The following is an 18,937-nucleotide window of genomic DNA, read 5'->3' on the forward strand; positions in this document are numbered from 1 at the left end:
GGTATCTGGCACAGTTGTCTTCTTATCTGAATCTTGGTATCTGGCACAGTTGTCTTCTTATCTGAATCTTGGTATCTGGCACAGTTGTCTTCTTATCTGAATCTTGGTCTCTGGCACAGTTGTCTTCTTATCTGAATCTTGGTATCTGGCACAGTTGTCTCTTCACCTGAATCTTGGTCTCTGGCACAGTTGTCTTCTCATCTGAATCTTGGTCTCTGGCACAGTTGTCTCTTCACCTGAATCTTGGTCTCTGGCACAGTTGTCTTCTCATCTGAATCTTGGTCTCTGGCACAGTTGTCTCCTCATCTGAATCTTGGTCTCTGGCACAGTTGTCTTCTCATCTGAATCTTGGTCTCTGGCACAGTTGTCTCTTCACCTGAATCTTGGTCTCTGGCACAGTTGTCTTCTCACCTGAATCTTGGTATCTGGCACAGTTGTCTTCTCACCTGAATCTTGGTCTCTGGCACAGTTGTCTTCTTATCTGAATCTTGGTATCTGGCACAGTTGTCTCTTCACCTGAATCTTGGTATCTGGCACAGTTGTCTTCTTATCTGAATCTTGGTCTCTGGCACAGTTGTCTTCTTATCTGAATCTTGGTCTCTGGCACAGTTGTCTCTTCACCTGAATCTTGGTCTCTGGCACAGTTGTCTTCTTATCTGAATCTTGGTCTCTGGCACAGTTGTCTTCTTATCTGAATCTTGGTCTCTGGCACAGTTGTCTTCTTATCTGAATCTTGGTCTCTGGCACAGTTGTCTCTTCACCTGAATTTTGGTCTCTAGCACAGTTGTCTTCTTATCTGAATCTTGGTCTCTGGCACAGTTGTCTTCTTATCAGAATCTTGGTATCTGGCACAGTTGTCTTCTCACCTGAATCTTGGTCTCTGGCACAGTTGTCTTCTCACCTGAATCTTGGTCTTTGGCACAGTTGTCTTCTCACCTGAATCTTGGTCTCTGGCACAGTTGTCTTCTCACCTGAATCTTGGTCTCTGGGGGGGGGGGGGGGGGGGGGGGGGGGGGGGGGGGGGGGGGGGGGGGGGGGGGGGGGGGGGGGGGGGGGGGGGGGGGGGGGGGGGGGGGGGGGGGGGGGGGGGGGGGGGGGGGGGGGGGGGGGGGGGGACAGTTGTCTTCTTATCTGAATCTTGGTCTTTGGCACAGTTGTCTTCTCATGTGAATCTTGGTCTCTGAGTCGGTTGTCTTCTCACCTTAATCACAGTTGTCTCTTCACCTGAAGCTTGGTCTCTGAGTTGGTTGTCTTCTCACCTTAATCACAGTTGTCTCTTCACCTGAAGCTTGGTCTCTGGCACAGTTGTCTTTTCCCCTGAGCTTTGGCCTCTGGCTCAGTTGCTCTTTCTCTTGGATCTTGGTCGCGTGGTTGATTGTGATTCTGCTGGCAGTGTCCCCATCTTCTCTAATCCTCTTCCATTTACTCTTGTGTTTACCTGAATCTGAGCAATTTCAGAAATGTCATTACCTGGATGCTGAGTCCTCTCTGACTGGAGATGATGAGCAAACAGTGAGAAGAATCCATGTCCAGTTGCGATAACGGCACTGCTCTTCCCGGGACGCTGCTCGCCTCGGTTTACTCAGCATTATGTCTCTGAACTGCAAACAATTCTGTGTTGTTCTTTCATTTAATAAACCAATTAACTGATTAGAAGGTGGAGGCCATAATGTGATCTCCACCAATCACCCACAACCGCAACGGAGAATATCCGTGTGTGGAGATGGAGATGGCCGCACGTCAGCAAACAATCAGTCAGTAAATGATCAGCAGTGAGCACATTAAGCAGTCAGTAAATCCCCAGTCATTAAATTATGAGCAGTCAGTAAATAACCCACAGGGATATCATCTGGGCGCCAACCGTCCAAACCTTCTAGGACAGGCCGTATAATTAGGGCACGTTTTTCAAGTGTCTCAAGTTTCCTTGATATTTTTTTAGTCTGAAGATGATGGTGCAGAGATGAGTGACTGCAGCGGATGTCTCAGAGCTGAATGATGGGCCGTAGACATTACATGTGTAAGCCGGCCCCAGAATATAGTGTAATGCCGCGCAGCAGGATTGGCCCCTTTACTGTGATGAGGACATCATTCAGCCAGATCACGTTAGGAAGGGCTCAGGACGTCCGACGGCCATGACACAATCCTTACCTTACTCAATGGCGCTCAGTGCTGATGTCATGTGCCGTGTGAAGTGGATAGTGATGGGATGACTAATAGGTATGAGTGGCAATGTATGATGTGTGATGTAATGTATAATGTATGATGTGTGATGTAATGTATAATGTATGATGCGTGATGTAATGTATAATGTATAATGTATGATGTAATGTATAATGTATGATGTGTGATGTAATGTATAATGTATGATGCGTGATGTAATGTATAATGTATAATGTATGATGTAATGTATAATGTATGATGCGTGATGTAATGTATAATGTATGATGTATGATGTAATGTATAATGTATGATGCGTGATGTAATGTATAATGTATGATGCGTGATGTAATGTATAATGTATGATGCGTGATGTAATGTATAATGTATGATGTATGATGTAATGTATAATGTATGATGCGTGATGTAATGTATAATGTATGATGCGTGATGTAATGTATAATGTATGATGCGTGATGTAATGTATAATGTATGATGCGTGATGTAATGTATAATGTATGATGTAATGTATAATGTATGATGTAATGTATAATGTATGATGCGTGATGTAATGTAAAATGTATGATGCGTTGATGTAATGTATAATGTAATGTATAATGTATGATGTAATGTATAATGTATGATGCGTGATGTAATGTAAAATGTATGATGCGTTGATGTAATGTATAATGTAATGTATAATGTGTGATGTAATGTATAATGTATGATGCGTGATGTAATGTAAAATGTATGATGCGTTGATGTAATGTATAATGTAATGTATAATGTATGATGCGTGATGTAATGTATAATGTATGATGCGTGATGTAATGTATAATGTATGATGCGTGATGTAATGTATAATGTATGATGTATAATGTAATGTATAATATATGATGCGTGATGTAATGTATAATGTATGATGCGTGATGTAATGTATAATGTATGATGTATAATGTAATGTATAATATATGATGCGTGATGTAATGTATAATGTATGATGCGTGATGTAATGTATAATGTATGATGCGTGATGTAATGTATAATGTATGATGTAATGTATAATGTATGATGCGTGATGTAATGTATAATGTATGATGCGTGATGTAATGTATAATGTATGATGCGTGATGTAATGTATAATGTATGATGTAATGTATAATGTATGATGTAATGTATAATGTATGATGCGTGATGTAATGTAAAATGTATGATGCGTTGATGTAATGTATAATGTAATGTATAATGTATGATGTAATGTATAATGTATGATGCGTGATTGTTAAAAAATATACTCTTAAATATATTTTTCTTCAAATACGTAAAGGCGCATGAATGAAAAGACCTCAAAAATGTAAAAATAAATGTATTTTATCTATTTAAAAATGGTTGCCAGGGTTCAGTTACAGAAAGGAAAAATAATATACTTTGATAGCCTACGCAAAGAGTTCATTTAGTCCATAATGATCAATGGGAAGTCTTTACCCATCTTTCTTTGGTTCCTGAACGGCAATGCAGGGGATGTCATCTCTTAGCGTGTCTTCATCTTTGCAGCCTCGAGTCTTTCACAGCAGGCAATGTGGAGGAGGAGCGCCAGTAGCCCCCTCCATCGTGTATTATATACCAGCTGTTTAGTCCATATAGGGTGTTTAGTTGAATATAGCTCCATATGACATAAGCTTCGAGAAGCTTCGAGAAGCTTCGGGAAGAATATATAAATATCCTTCCATGCCAGTACTCAAGTATACTCAATATAGATATTTTAATACTTATCCCTTATAAAAACTTAATTAATAACCTATGCCCTCCAACATAAACAGAACTATGAACTTATATGTCCTACTATAAAATATTTGATAACTAGATGTATTAATTTTAATCATTTTACAATTCCCCCTTGAAGTGGGTGGAGCAACCCCGAAAATTAATTAATACATCATTAAAATAACAAATCTTCTTTCCTTATTTGGCAATAACGGATTAATATCAGTAATAATGATGAAGAATAATTAATTTGCATTATTCATGTAAGTTCAATAATATAATAATGTGGATTCATGTTATGACAGGCTGTGACTGATCATATAAAAATGTATAAAACTATACTTCGCTAGACCTAAAAAGAAATGCAAAAACCAAATCCGGTCACCATATGATGTCCTCTGAGTTGATGTCTTCTTATCGCCGATGTAATCCGGCATATACACAGTCTCTTAGAAATAAATCCTTTGATAAAAATGAATGGTTACCAATTTAATACAGTCCCGTATTGCGTTTATCATCGTTAGATCAAGTCCATAAACTTTATTCTTTATTACAAAGTCCATAGCCAATGTTGATAAACCACAGTTCATGAATGTAGAAGAATAGCAAAAGTCTTTGATGTCTGTGCAGTGCAATTTACATTAGTCACCTTTTATCCTCCATGCTGCCTGTTGTCGAATAACAGATGTTAAGACGTTCTTGGTCAGCACGACAGGGGTTAACTTTAACACGTCATTGCTCTTCTTAGTCACTGTAGTGAGGTCTTAATGCACAGACCACGTGTCATTGTCCATCCTTGAACCAAAAGATATTGCGTTTCTGAGGTGCAAGCACGGTAAGTGTATTGTATGTTTTACAGTCTTATTTGAGACGTTACCTTTTGGACCTTTTTGCAGAATCCCTTTTAACTTTAGGAAAAATATAAAGTCTTTTTATCTTCTGTAATCTTGATTGAAGATTTCACTCCCTAATCTAAATACCAAATATGGCAATAACTATCACTAATAAATGTCACAGCGTATCATAACTCTAATACTATAATACCATGTCATTATTATTATCGTAAAAGTATTAATATAATTGATACTCAGAATGATAAAATATTGCATAATGGTATAGACAATAGTATTCTCTTGTAATGACCTTTTTTATCATTGGTGTATTACCCTTCCAAACCCATAGGTGGCAATGTGTTGAATGTAACCAAAATATAATATAAAGTATGAAATAATATAATGTGTACCTATAACATGTATCATATTATAAATATGAAAGGCAACAATGTGGCTTTTAGTTAGATCATTTGTAAATTATAAATCAAAGCAAATAACCTTTTAGAAATGACTGGATGATACCATCAAAACACAATAATACCCATTATAAATTATTATTGATTAAAAATATAATATATATTATTTGTAAATATAGGAAGGTAAACCTAGATGTACGTCGATCTTCCATCTTTATTACTCTAATTTAATTTATTTGATTTGCCTATTATTTATTAAATAACCTACTATAAAGAAATGTGTAACCATAAGTAATATTTCATCCTTATTGTGTTAACATACTAATATAAAAATAATGTGTTACTAGGAAATAAACAATTGTATATCTATTGATGAAGGAAATATTTTTTCTTCCAAAAAATGGAACTTTTCCCTTTTAATATGATTCATATTTAATAAAGTAATATTCTTATATTAGATATTACTGAACTAAATATTGAAGTGTCTTCTCAATTGAGATATTTAAAATCTGAAGAAAAAATAAAAATTGTATAATTTGAGATTTTGATTAAAAATGTGAATATTAAATAATAATTAATATAAAAAATAGGAATAAAAGAAAAAATGAAAATTGGAATAAAAATAAAAAATTGAAATAAAAAATAATACATTGAAATAAAAATAATACATAACCTTAATGTTACCAGTATCTTATAGGATTACCATGCCTATCAGTATCCTATAAAAAATAATTAAGTCATGTAACCTTGCAAATAATACACTTCTCTTAGTATATAAATGCATTATGATATACTTCAAATATATTTTTTTATTCCCAATTCTTCCTTTGTACTTGAAATATTAATTATTAAAGTATCCTGTAAACACATATATTTATCAAATATAAATGTGTGTGATTGAGACCAAACCTCTCCCTTTCAATATCATGAAATATGATATTATAAAAATTACTATGTTCAGATTAAATTAAATTAAAATTTGTGTGGTATATCTTCAAGACCATATTATAAATATCACTTCCATATTTGAAAATAAAAATGATTTTCAATCTATGTACCAATAAAAGAAGTGACTAACACAAAAGATATAAGAAAATCCGTTATAACCTTATTCTAGAATGTAACTCTTCAGAATAAACCCTTAATAAAAAATCCTAATATCTCTATACTAAAGAAATGTCTAAGAATAAGATATATATATATCCGGTATAAATTCCTTCATTTATACTTATGTACTATAACTTATTATCTAATATTATACATACATATTATAACCTCGAAGTTAAAATAAAAATTCCCCTTTTTTTTTTTCTCTCACTCTGGATCCAAGTACTCTGACTTTAGCAGCTGCTCAACAATCAATCATTCAAAGACACATCTATGCACACAAGACTGTCATGTTTTTTTCCAACATACACTTCTACATAGAAACTGACAAACACATATCCTTTTTTTTTTTTTTTTTTCTATGCGCATTTCAAAAATTATGTTACTAATTTGAAGTACTTCTCGAAAAAAACAAATTCCAATGTATTACACACTGTACATATGACCATGGAACAAACATTTATTTTTAGCTTTAGTACCAAGTCACATGCTCTGGTTACGTGCAAGGAACACCATTCCAAAACAGCAAGCAGTTTTACTACACTTCCAAAGCTCAGATTACATTTCTAATAACTCTAAAGGAGATATATATATATTCATAAAAAAAAACGTTCAAGTATACTTCTCTGACCATTGGTACCTGAGAAAATAATAATTATCAATCATGCTTTCGCGAATTAACCTTACACAAGAAAATATATGTTACCTGATTGAGGACAAGAACATATGTAAAAATAAAAAGTTAATACTTCATCAATCTGTTTCACTGATAAATTCTGAGGGAAATAAAAGAATAAAATTATTATCATATTTATGATAAAAATGAAACACTTAAAATCCGTTACTTTCTCTTATTATTTTATTTTAAATATTATTATTCATATACAGAGATCAAATTATTAATTTATAACATTTAACTATCATTTTACTAAATGAAAATATGACCTTGATTTACTATCACTACCTTTAATTTTATGTATATATATATATATATATATGTATATATATACACATTGATTCACTGTATATGAATAAACATACTTATCAAACAATAATTAATTTACCCAGAAATCCACTTTATTTAACTGAAGACCATACCTAATTTTTTCTTCAAAGATTCGATTTATTAGATTCACATTGAACTTATAGGAATCTCTGAACTTATGTAATTCAATGTTTTCTCTTAAGTGAGAGAGAATGTCTCTCTCTGAAAGACCACCCAACTGCCGCTGTCTATCAAATCCTGACCCAGGGAGAGGATCTCCACAAAACACCTGTTTCTGTCTTTCAAAGCTATTACTCATCATTTGTCTGGGATCCTCAATCCCAGTGACCGATCCCTTCACTGGAGACAAGGGTTTTTCCTGTGAAAAAAGATTTTTAGACGATAGAAATTGGGATGGATTGTATGGTTTGTAACACGTATGCATCTTCCTTCGAATTTCATACACCCTATCACAGAAATATCTGGATCTGGGAGACACTGTTGGTTTTTCACAAAAACGCTCCCTGTTTCGTGTCGGTTTTTCAGAATTAATTAATTTCTGTTTTAATTGACTTTTTCTAACAAAATCAATAAATGTCGTACATTCGAATAGGGACTTTTTATTTACTGCCACCGCACAGGCTGCATTATCAAGGAAATTAAATTTCTTGATGAATAAACGTATCATTCCATCCAATCTGACATTTGGAATAACCGCCCTATACAAACGTTCAAAAATGGACATAAATGAGAACGTACTCTCATTCTGCTCAATTTGTAATTCCTTCAACATCTCATAGTTTGGATCAGATTCATTCCTTGTACAGAAGATGAGATTTTTCAGCCTTATGATATCATTATCATTTGAACAATCAAATGTCTCATTGTCAGAAGACTTGTTTAATGCCAATTGTCTAAAGAAATGCTGAGGTATCCACATACGGAATAACTGATTCGTCTCACTATTGGTTAAATTTAACTTCTCAATGGAACTTTCAAATATCTCTGAATTTCTGCAAACATGTATTTTAGGATTATATGCGGGAATTAATTTGCATATGTCCATTAAATTTTTTCTAAGTTTAATCCCTAACTTAGCCTGTTCCATTTTTAGAAACTGATCGTCGCCATTTTCTCTCTCCACGTGTCTTTTCTGCACGTGTCCCACTCTGGCTCCTCCCCCTTCTGGCTTCTCTACGTCATTTCCTGCTTCTTTCCCAGTGTCCTGAAAATCACCTTGATTACGTAGCACATGTCTGCCGCCATTATCAAAATTCTGATTTGCAAAATTACAGCCAACATTACAGTCAGAATTCACAATATCACTGGCTGACATTCCAGGGTCTAAGCAGTCTTTGGATTTCTCTGTCACTGACTCTCCTGACAATTCAGGTTGTCTATTTCCACCATTTTTACACTTTTCTACGATTAACTTGTGAAAATCATAGACTAAATGACAGACATTTCTGATTTTCTGTTTCTCTCTATTAAAAGACCTTGCACATTCTATACGTGAATTCTCAAGTTCACACTCCTCATAAAAGCGTAACCAAATCTCTTCTACATTAGAAATATCTGAATAAGTGAACTGAAGTTTACTTTGCTTAACATATGAAGAGATAAAATCCATTTTCTTACCTGAAATGATCAGATGATCTGATGGATGATCCTCTAAGACTTGATTCACCTTATTCAACACGTCCAATACTTCTTATGGACTGACTTTATCTTTCTTGCTCAAAAATACGTCAAAAGTTAACTTCTGTGGCTTTACAAAGTCTTTAAAGTTCATTTAAACAAAAAAAAAAACATTCATGCAACTTGACTTATACGTATTTCCTAGGTTCTGCGTGATTTTTATAAATTGTCGATTCCTGATCCTTTGCAGGAGATACTTGACCCCCCTTATGCAAAGTGAAGGAACAACAAAAAAATGTAAAAAAATCACGAATAGCTGACTCGCCAAATGTTAAAAATATACTCTTAAATATATTTTTCTTCAAATACGTAAAGGCGCATGAATGAAAAGACCTCAAAAATGTAAAAATAAATGTATTTTATCTATTTAAAAATGGTTGCCAGGGTTCAGTTACAGAAAGGAAAAATAATATACTTTGATAGCCTACGCAAAGAGTTCATTTAGTCCATAATGATCAATGGGAAGTCTTTACCCATCTTTCTTTGGTTCCTGAACGGCAATGCAGGGGATGTCATCTCTTAGCGTGTCTTCATCTTTGCAGCCTCGAGTCTTTCACAGCAGGCAATGTGGAGGAGGAGCGCCAGTAGCCCCCTCCATCGTGTATTATATACCAGCTGTTTAGTCCATATAGGGTGTTTAGTTGAATATAGCTCCATATGACATAAGCTTCGAGAAGCTTCGGGAAGAATATATAAATATCCTTCCATGCCAGTACTCAAGTATACTCAATATAGATATTTTAATACTTATCCCTTATAAAAACTTAATTAATAAACTATGCCCTCCAACATAAACAGAACTGTGAACTTATATGTCCTTCTATAAAATATTTGATAACTAGATGTATTAATTTTAATCATTTTACGATGTAATGTAAAATGTATGATGCGTTGATGTAATGTATAATGTAATGTATAATGTGTGATGTAATGTATAATGTATGATGCGTGATGTAATGTAAAATGTATGATGCGTTGATGTAATGTATAATGTAATGTATAATGTATGATGCGTGATGTAATGTATAATGTATGATGCGTGATGTAATGTATAATGTATGATGTATAATGTAATGTATAATATATGATGCGTGATGTAATGTATAATGTATGATGCGTGATGTAATGTATAATGTATGATGCATGATGTAATGTATAATGTATGATGTAATGTATAATGTATGATGTAATGTATAATGTATGATGCGTGATGTAATGTATAATGTATGATGCGTGATGTAATGTATAATGTATGATGCGTGATGTAATGTAAAATGTATGATGCGTTGATGTAATGTATAATGTAATGTATAATGTATGATGCGTGATGTAATGTATAATGTATGATGCGTGATGTAATGTATAATGTATGATGCGTGATGTAATGTATAATGTATGATGTATAATGTAATGTATAATATATGATGTGTGATGTAATGTATAATGTATGATGCGTGATGTAATGTATAATGTATGATGTATAATGTAATGTATAATATATGATGCGTGATGTAATGTATAATGTATGATGCGTGATGTAATGTATAATGTATGATGCGTGATGTAATGTATAATGTATGATGTAATGTATAATGTATGATGTAATGTATAATGTATGATGCGTGATGTAATGTATAATGTATGATGCATGATGTAATGTATAATGTATGATGCGTGATGTAATGTATAATGTATGATGCGTGATGTAATGTATAATGTATGATGTGTGATGTAATGTATAATGTATGATGCGTGATGTAATGTATAATGTATGATGTAATGTATAATGTATGATGTAATGTATAATGTATGATGCGTGATGTAATGTAAAATGTATGATGCGTTGATGTAATGTATAATGTAATGTATAATGTGTGATATAATGTATGATGCGTGATGTAATGTAAAATGTATGATGCGTTGATGTAATGTATAATGTAATGTATAATGTATGATGCGTGATGTAATGTATAATGTAATGTATAATGTAATGTATAATATATGATGCGTGATGTAATGTATAATGTATGATATATGATGTAATGTATGATGTGATGTATGATCTATGATGTAACGTATAATGTGTGATATAATGTATGATGCGTGATGTAATGTATAATGTATGATGTAATGTAAAATGTATGATGCGTTGATGTAATGTATAATGTAATGTATAATGTGTGATGTAATGTATAATGTAATGTATAATATATGATGCGTGATGTAATGTATAATGTATGATATATGATGTAATGTATGATGTGATGTATGATGTGATGTATGATGTGTGATGTATGATCTATGATGTAATTTATAATGTGTGATATAATGTATGATGCGTGATGTAATGTATAATGTATGATGTAATGTATAATGTATGATGCGTGATGTAATGTAAAATGTATGATGCGTTGATGTAATGTATAATGTAATGTATAATGTGTGATGTAATGTATAATATATGATGCGTGATGTAATGTATAATGTATGATATATGATGTAATGTATGATGTGATGTATGATGTGTGATGTATGATCTATGATGTAATGTATGATGTATGATGTAATGTATAATGTATGATGTGATGTATGATGTGTGATGTATGATCTATGATGTAATGTGTGATGTAATGTATGATGTAATGTATAATGTATGATGAGTGATGTAATGTATGATGTAATGTATAATGTATGATATATGATGTGTGATGTAATGTATAATGTATGATATATGATGTAATGTATGATGTGATGTATGATGTGTGATGTATGATCTATGATGTAATGTATGATGTATGATGTAATGTATAATGTATGATGTGATGTATGATCTATGATGTAATGTGTGATGTAATGTATGATGTAATGTATAATGTATGATGAGTGATGTAATGTATGATGTAATGTATAATGTATGATATATGATGCGTGATGTAATGTATAATGTATGATATATGATGTAATGTATGATGTGATGTATGATGTGTGATGTATGGTCTATGATGTAATGTATGATGTGTGATGTAATGTATGATGTAATGTATAATGTATGATGAGTGATGTAATGTATAATGTATGATATATGATGTAATGTATGATGTGATGTATGATGTGTGATGTATGATCTATGATGTAATGTATGATGTATGATGTAATGTATAATGTATGATGTGATGTATGATGTGTGATGTATGATCTATGATGTAATGTGTGATGTAATGTATGATGTAATGTATAATGTATGATGAGTGATGTAATGTATAATGTATGATATATGATGTAATGTATGATGTGATGTATGATGTGTGATGTATGATCTATGATGTAATGTGTGATGTAATGTATGATGTAATGTATAATGTATGATGTGTGATGTAATGTATGATGTAATGTATAATATATGATGCGTGATGTAATGTATAATGTATGATATATGATGTAATGTATGATGTGATGTATGATGTGTGATGTATGATCTATGATGTAGTTTATAATGTGTGATATAATGTATGATGCGTGATGTAATGTATAATGTATGATGCGTGATGTAATGTAAAATGTATGATGCGTTGATGTAATGTATAATGTAATGTATAATGTGTGATGTAATGTATAATATATGATGCGTGATGTAATGTATAATGTATGATATATGATGTAATGTATGATGTGATATATGATGTGTGATGTATGATCTATGATGTAATGTATGATGTATGATGTAATGTATAATGTATGATGTGATGTATGATGTGTGATGTATGATCTATGATGTAATGTGTGATGTAATGTATGATGTAATATATAATGTATGATGAGTGATGTAATGTATGATGTAATGTATAATGTATGATGAGTGATGTAATGTATGATGTAATGTATAATGTATGATATATGATGTGTGATGTATAAATTATAAAATAAGGTATAATGTATGATGTGACAATGTAATATGTAATGTATGATGTATAATGTATCTGTTACGTCACCGCCGGAGTCCGCTCCAGCGACTTCTGCTCCGATCGCCAGGCGACGCCGTGTTCCTGCCGTGGATGGTGCTGGTGATGGGAGGAGTTGATGCCAGCGGCACTGGTGGGTGCAGGCTCCGATCATCCACTGGGCTGGGTTATCTTGGGATCTGCAGTACCGCTGGCTGACTGTGGGTGGCGGGTGTTTTCCAGCTGAAGTTGCCAGCGTTCAGCTACAGCCAATGGGGAGACACCACACCCTTCTTAGCTCTCTTCTGTCTGCTGACCTCTGCCAGAGATAGTTCTGATATTCTGGCTCCTGTGCTGTTCTGTGATTCCTGTGCTGACTTCTGCATGTTTCCTGACTACCCTCCTGCTGCTGTTTTTGTACCTCACTGCCCGATCCGGATTTGGCCTCTGCTACGTTTCCTGTTTACGTCCTTGTCTGCCGATTCTGTCTCTGTTCTGCTATTCCTGGTCTGACCCTGCCTGACGACTACTCTCATCGGACTGCAGCCTTCCACAGGTAGTGATCTCCAGGGCCCTGTGTAATTCCAAATCCCTGTATAGGGGTTAAAGGGTTTCAGGGTTCTGGGGTCCTGGTTGGTGAGTGGCTTCCCTCTAGCCTCCCCATTACATCCCCCCTGAGTCTGTGGATCCAGGCAGGCGTTACAGTATGATTGTGAACAATATGAAAAAAAGAAAAGGAGAGCGCTCCTGTGTGAAAACCGCTGCAAAATATGAAGGAAACAGTAAAGTGCAGCTCACCTGCGCGGCTGTGCCCCTGCACAACTTCGGTAGATGTGGGAAATTGGTAAGAAGCCGGTCAGAGGAGGCGATGTCACCGCAGAGATGTAGAGGTTCAGCACGCACGGGGGTCTGGAAGATTTCTCCCGCTCTCCAGGGACACAGGGTCACCAAGGAGCCTGAGGAGCAGCACTCACACTGCAGGGGTGTAACAATCCAGCATGCAGGGGTCCGGGGAATTACTCACACAGCTCCCGCAATCCAGAGGAGCAGCGCTGACACCGCAGGGGTGTAACAATCCAGCATGCAGGGGTCCGGGGAATTACTCACACAGCTCCCACAATCCAGAGGAGCAGCGCTGACACCGCAGGGGTGTAACAATCCAGCATGCAGGGGTCCGGGGAATTACTCACACAGCTCCCGCAATCCAGAGGAGCAGCGCTGACACCGCAGGGGTGTAACAATCCAGCATGCAGGGGTCCGGGGGATTACTCACACCGCTCCCACAATCCAGAGGAGCAGCGCTGACACCGCAGGGGTGTAACAATCCAGCATGCAGGGGTCCGGGGGATTACTCACACCGCTCCCACAATCCAGAGGAGCAGCGCTGACACCGCAGGGGTGTAACAATCCAGCATGCAGGGGTCCGGGGAATTACTCACACCGCTCCAGCAATCCAGAGGAGCAGCACTCACACCGCAGGGGTGTAACAATCCAGCATGCAGGGGTCCGGGGAATTACTCACACCGCTCCAGCAATCCAGAGGAGCAGCACTCACACCGCAGGGGTGTAACAATCCAGCATGCAGGGGTCCGGGGGATCCACAATCCAGAGGAGCAGCGCTGACACCGCAGGGGTGTAACAATCCAGCATGCAGGGGTCCGGGGATTACTCACAGCCCCCGCAATCCAGAGGACCAGCGCTGACACCGCAGGGGTGTAACAATCCAGCATGCAGGGGTCCAGGGAATTACACACACCGCTCCCACAATCCAGAGGAGCAGCGCTGACACCGCAGGGGTGTAACAATCCAGCATGCAGGGGTCCGGGGGATTACTCACACCGCTCCAGCAATCCAGAGGAGCAGCGCTGACACCGCAGGGGTGTAACAATCCAGCATGCAGGGGTCCGGGGAATTACTCACACAGCTCCCACAATCCAGAGGACCAGCGCTGACACCGCAGGGGTGTAACAATCCAGCATGCAGGGGTCCAGGGAATTACACACACCGCTCCCACAATCCAGAGGAGCAGCGCTGACACCGCAGGGGTGTAACAATCCAGCATGCAGGGGTCCGGGGGATTACTCACACCGCTCCCACAATCCAGAGGAGCAGCGCTGACACCGCAGGGGTGTAACAATCCAGCATGCAGGGGTCCGGGGGATTACTCACACCGCTCCAGCAATCCAGAGGAGCAGCGCTGACACCGCAGAGGTGTAACAATCCAGCATGCAGGGGTCCGGGGAATTACTCACACAGCTCCCACAATCCAGAGGAGCAGCGCTGACACCGCAGGGGTGTAACAATCCAGCATGCAGGGGTCCAGGGAATTACACACACCGCTCCCACAATCCAGAGGAGCAGCGCTGACACCGCAGGGGTGTAACAATCCAGCATGCAGGGGTCCGGGGGATTACTCACACCGCTCCAGCAATCCAGAGGAGCAGCGCTGACACCGCAGGGGTGTAACAATCCAGCATGCAGGGGTCCGGGGGATTGCTCACACCGCTCCCGCAATCCAGAGGAGCAGCGCTGACACCGCAGGGGTGTAACAATCCAGCATGCAGGGGTCCGGATGATTACTCACAACGCTCCAGCAATCCAGAGGAGCAGCGCTGACACCGCAGGGGTGTAACAATCCAGCATGCAGGGGTCCGGGGGATTACTCACACCGCTCCCACAATCCAGAGGAGCAGCACTCACACCGCAGGGGTGTAACAATCCAGCATGCAGGGGTCCGGGGGATTACTCACATAGCTCCCACAATCCAGAGGAGCAGCGCTGACACCACAGGGGTGTAACAATCCAGCATGCAGGGGTCCGGGGGATTACTCACACCGCTCCCGCAATCCAGAGGAGCAGCGCTGACACCACAGGGGTGTAACAATCCAGCATGCAGGGGTCCGGGAATTACTCAAACCGCTCCAGCAATCCAGAGGAGCAGCGCTGACACCGCAGGGGTGTAACAATCCAGCATGCAGGGGTCCGGGGGATTACTCACACCGCTCCCACAATCCAGAGGAGCAGCGCTGACACCGCAGGGGTGTAACAATCCAGCATGCAGGGGTCCGGGGAATTACTCACACCGCTCCCACAATCCAGAGGAGCAGCGCTGACACCGCAGGGGTGTAACAATCCAGCATGCAGGGGTCCGGGGGATTACTCACACCGCTCCCACAATCCAGAGGAGCAGCACTGACACCGCAGGGGTGTAACAATCCAGCATGCAGGGGTCCGGGGGATTACTCACACCGCTCCCGCAATCCAGAGGAGCAGCGCTGACACCGCAGGGGTGTAACAATCCAGCATGCAGAGGTCCGGGGGATTACTCACACCGCTCCCACAATCCAGAGGAGCAGCGCTGACACCGCAGGGGTGTAACAATCCAGCATGCAGGGGTCCGGGGGATTACTCACACAGCTCCAGCAATCCAGAGGAGCAGCGCTGACACCGCAGGGGTGTAACAATGCAGCATGCAGGGGTCCGGGGATTACTCACACCGCTCCCACAATCCAGAGGAGCAGCGCTGACACCACAAGGGTGTAACAATCCAGCATGCAGGGGTCCGGGGGATTACTCACACCGCTCCCACAATCCAGAGGAGCAGCGCTGACACCGCAGGGGTGTAACAATCCAGCATGCAGGGGTCCGGGGGATTACTCACACCGCTCCCACAATCCAGAGGAGCAGCGCTGACACCGCAGGGGTGTAACAATCCAGCATGCAGGGGTCCGGGGGATTACTCACACCGCTCCCGCAATCCAGAGGACCAGCGAAGACACTGCAGGGGTGTAACAATCCAGCATGCAGGGGTCCGGGGGATTACTCACACCGCTCCAGCAATCCAGAGGAGCAGCGCTGACACCTCAGGGGTGTAACAATCCAGCATGCAGGGGTCCGGGGGATCCACAATCCAGAGGAGCAGCGCTGACACCGCAGGGGTGTAACAATCCAGCATGCAGGGGTCCGGGGGATTACTCACACCGCTCCCACAATCCAGAGGAGCAGCACTGACACCACAGGGGTGTAACAATCCAGCATGCAGGGGTCCGGGGAATTACTCACACCGCTCCCACAATCCAGAGGAGCAGCGCTGACACCACAAGGGTGTAACAATCCAGCATGCAGGGGTCCGGGGGATTACTCACACCGCTCCCACAATCCAGAGGAGCAGCGCTGACACCGCAGGGGTGTAACAATCCAGCATGCAGGGGTCCGGGGGATTACTCACACCGCTCCCACAATCCAGAGGAGCAGCGCTGACACCGCAGGGGTGTAACAATCCAGCATGCAGGGGTCCGGGGGATCCACAATCCAGAGGAGCAGCGCTGACACCGCAGGGGTGTAACAATCCAGCATGCAGGGGTCCGGGGGATTACTCACACCGCTCCCACAATCCAGAGGAGCAGCACTGACACCACAGGGGTGTAACAATCCAGCATGCAGGGGTCCGGGGGATTACTCACACCGCACCCACAATCCAGAGGAGCAGCGCTGACACCGCAGGGGTGAAACAATCCAGCATGCAGGGGTCCGGGGGATTACTTACACCGCTCCCGCAATCCAGAGAAGCAGCGCTGACACCGCAGGGGTGTAACAATCCAGCATGCAGAGGTCCGGGGGATTACTCACACCGCTCCCACAATCCAGTGGAGCAGCGCTGACACCGCAGGGGTGTAACAATCCAGCATGCAGGGGTCCGGGGGATTACTCACACCGCTCCCGCAATCCAGAGGACCAGCGCTGACACCGCAGGGGTGTAACAATCCAGCATGCAGGGGTCCGGGGGATTACTCACAGCCCCCGCAATCCAGAGGAGCAGCGCTGACACCGCAGGGGTGTAACAATCCAGCATGCAGGGGTCCGGGGGATTACTCACAGCCCCCGCAATCCAGAGGAGCAGCGCTGACACCGCAGGGGTGTAACAATCCAGCATGCAGGGGTCCGGGGGATTACTCACACAGCTCCCGCAATCCAGAGGACCAGCGCTGACACCGCAGGGGTGTAACAATCCAGCATAAAGGGGTCCGGGGGATTACTCACAGCCCCCGCAATCCAGAGGAGCAGCGCTGACACCGCAGGGGTGTAACAATCCAGCATGCAGGGGTCCGGGGGATTACTCACACAGCCCCCGCAATCCAGAGGAGCAGCGCTGACACCGCAGGGGTGTAACAATCCAGCATGCAGGGGTCCGGGGGATTACTCACACAGCTCCCACAATCCAGAGGAGCAGTGCTGACACCGCAGGGGTGTAACAATCCAGCATGCAGGGGTCCGGGGGATTACTCACACCGCACCCACAATCCAGAGGACCAGCGCTGACACCGCAGGGGTGTAACAATCCAGCATGCAGGGGTCCGGGGATTACTCACACCGCTCCCACAATCCAGAGGAGTAGCGCTGACACCGCAGGGGTGTAACAATCCAGCATGCAGGGGTCCGGGGGATTACTCACACCGCTCCCACAATCCAGAGGAGAAGCGCTGACACCGCAGGGGTGTAACAATCCAGCATGCAGGGGTCCGGGGGATTACTCACACAGCTCCCGCAATCCAGAGGAGCAGCACTCACACCGCAGGGGTGTAACAATCCAGCATGCAGGGGTCCGGGGGATTACTCACACCGCTCCAGCAATCCAGAGGAGCAGCGCTGACACCGCAAGGGTGTAACAATCCAGCATGCAGGGGTCCGGGGGATTACTCACACCGCTACCACAATCCAGAGGAGCAGCACTGACACCGCAGGGGTGTAACAATCCAGCATGCAGGGGTCCGGGGAATTACTCACACAGCTCCCACAATCCAGAGGAGCAGCGCTGACACCGCAGGGGTGTAACAATCCAGCATGCAGGGGTCCGGGGGATTACTCACACCGCTCCAGCAATCCAGAGGAGCAGCGCTGACACCGCAAGGGTGTAACAATCCAGCATGCAGGGGTCCGGGGGATTACTCACACCGCTACCACAATCCAGAGGAGCAGCACTGACACCGCAGGGGTGTAACAATCCAGCATGCAGGGGTCCGGGGGATTACTCACACAGCT

At 41.1% G+C, this 18,937-nt stretch overlaps 1 protein-coding gene across 1 annotated transcript; it reads right to left on the bottom strand.

Annotated features, from left to right (window-relative positions):
- Positions 1–1,259: 1,259 nt before the first annotated feature.
- Positions 1,260–3,345, bottom strand: LOC142268808 (uncharacterized; the record flags this gene model as incomplete). Its single annotated transcript, XM_075332368.1, has 2 exons — positions 1,260–1,444; positions 2,721–3,345. Coding segments are annotated over 2 exons (810 nt in total), but the record flags the coding sequence as incomplete, so codon positions are not given.
- Positions 3,346–18,937: the final 15,592 nt, after the last annotated feature.

The sequence above is a fragment of the Anomaloglossus baeobatrachus genome, unplaced genomic scaffold, assembly GCF_048569485.1.
Source record: "Anomaloglossus baeobatrachus isolate aAnoBae1 unplaced genomic scaffold, aAnoBae1.hap1 Scaffold_3101, whole genome shotgun sequence".
In the NCBI taxonomy this organism is placed as follows: domain Eukaryota; kingdom Metazoa; phylum Chordata; class Amphibia; order Anura; family Aromobatidae; genus Anomaloglossus; species Anomaloglossus baeobatrachus.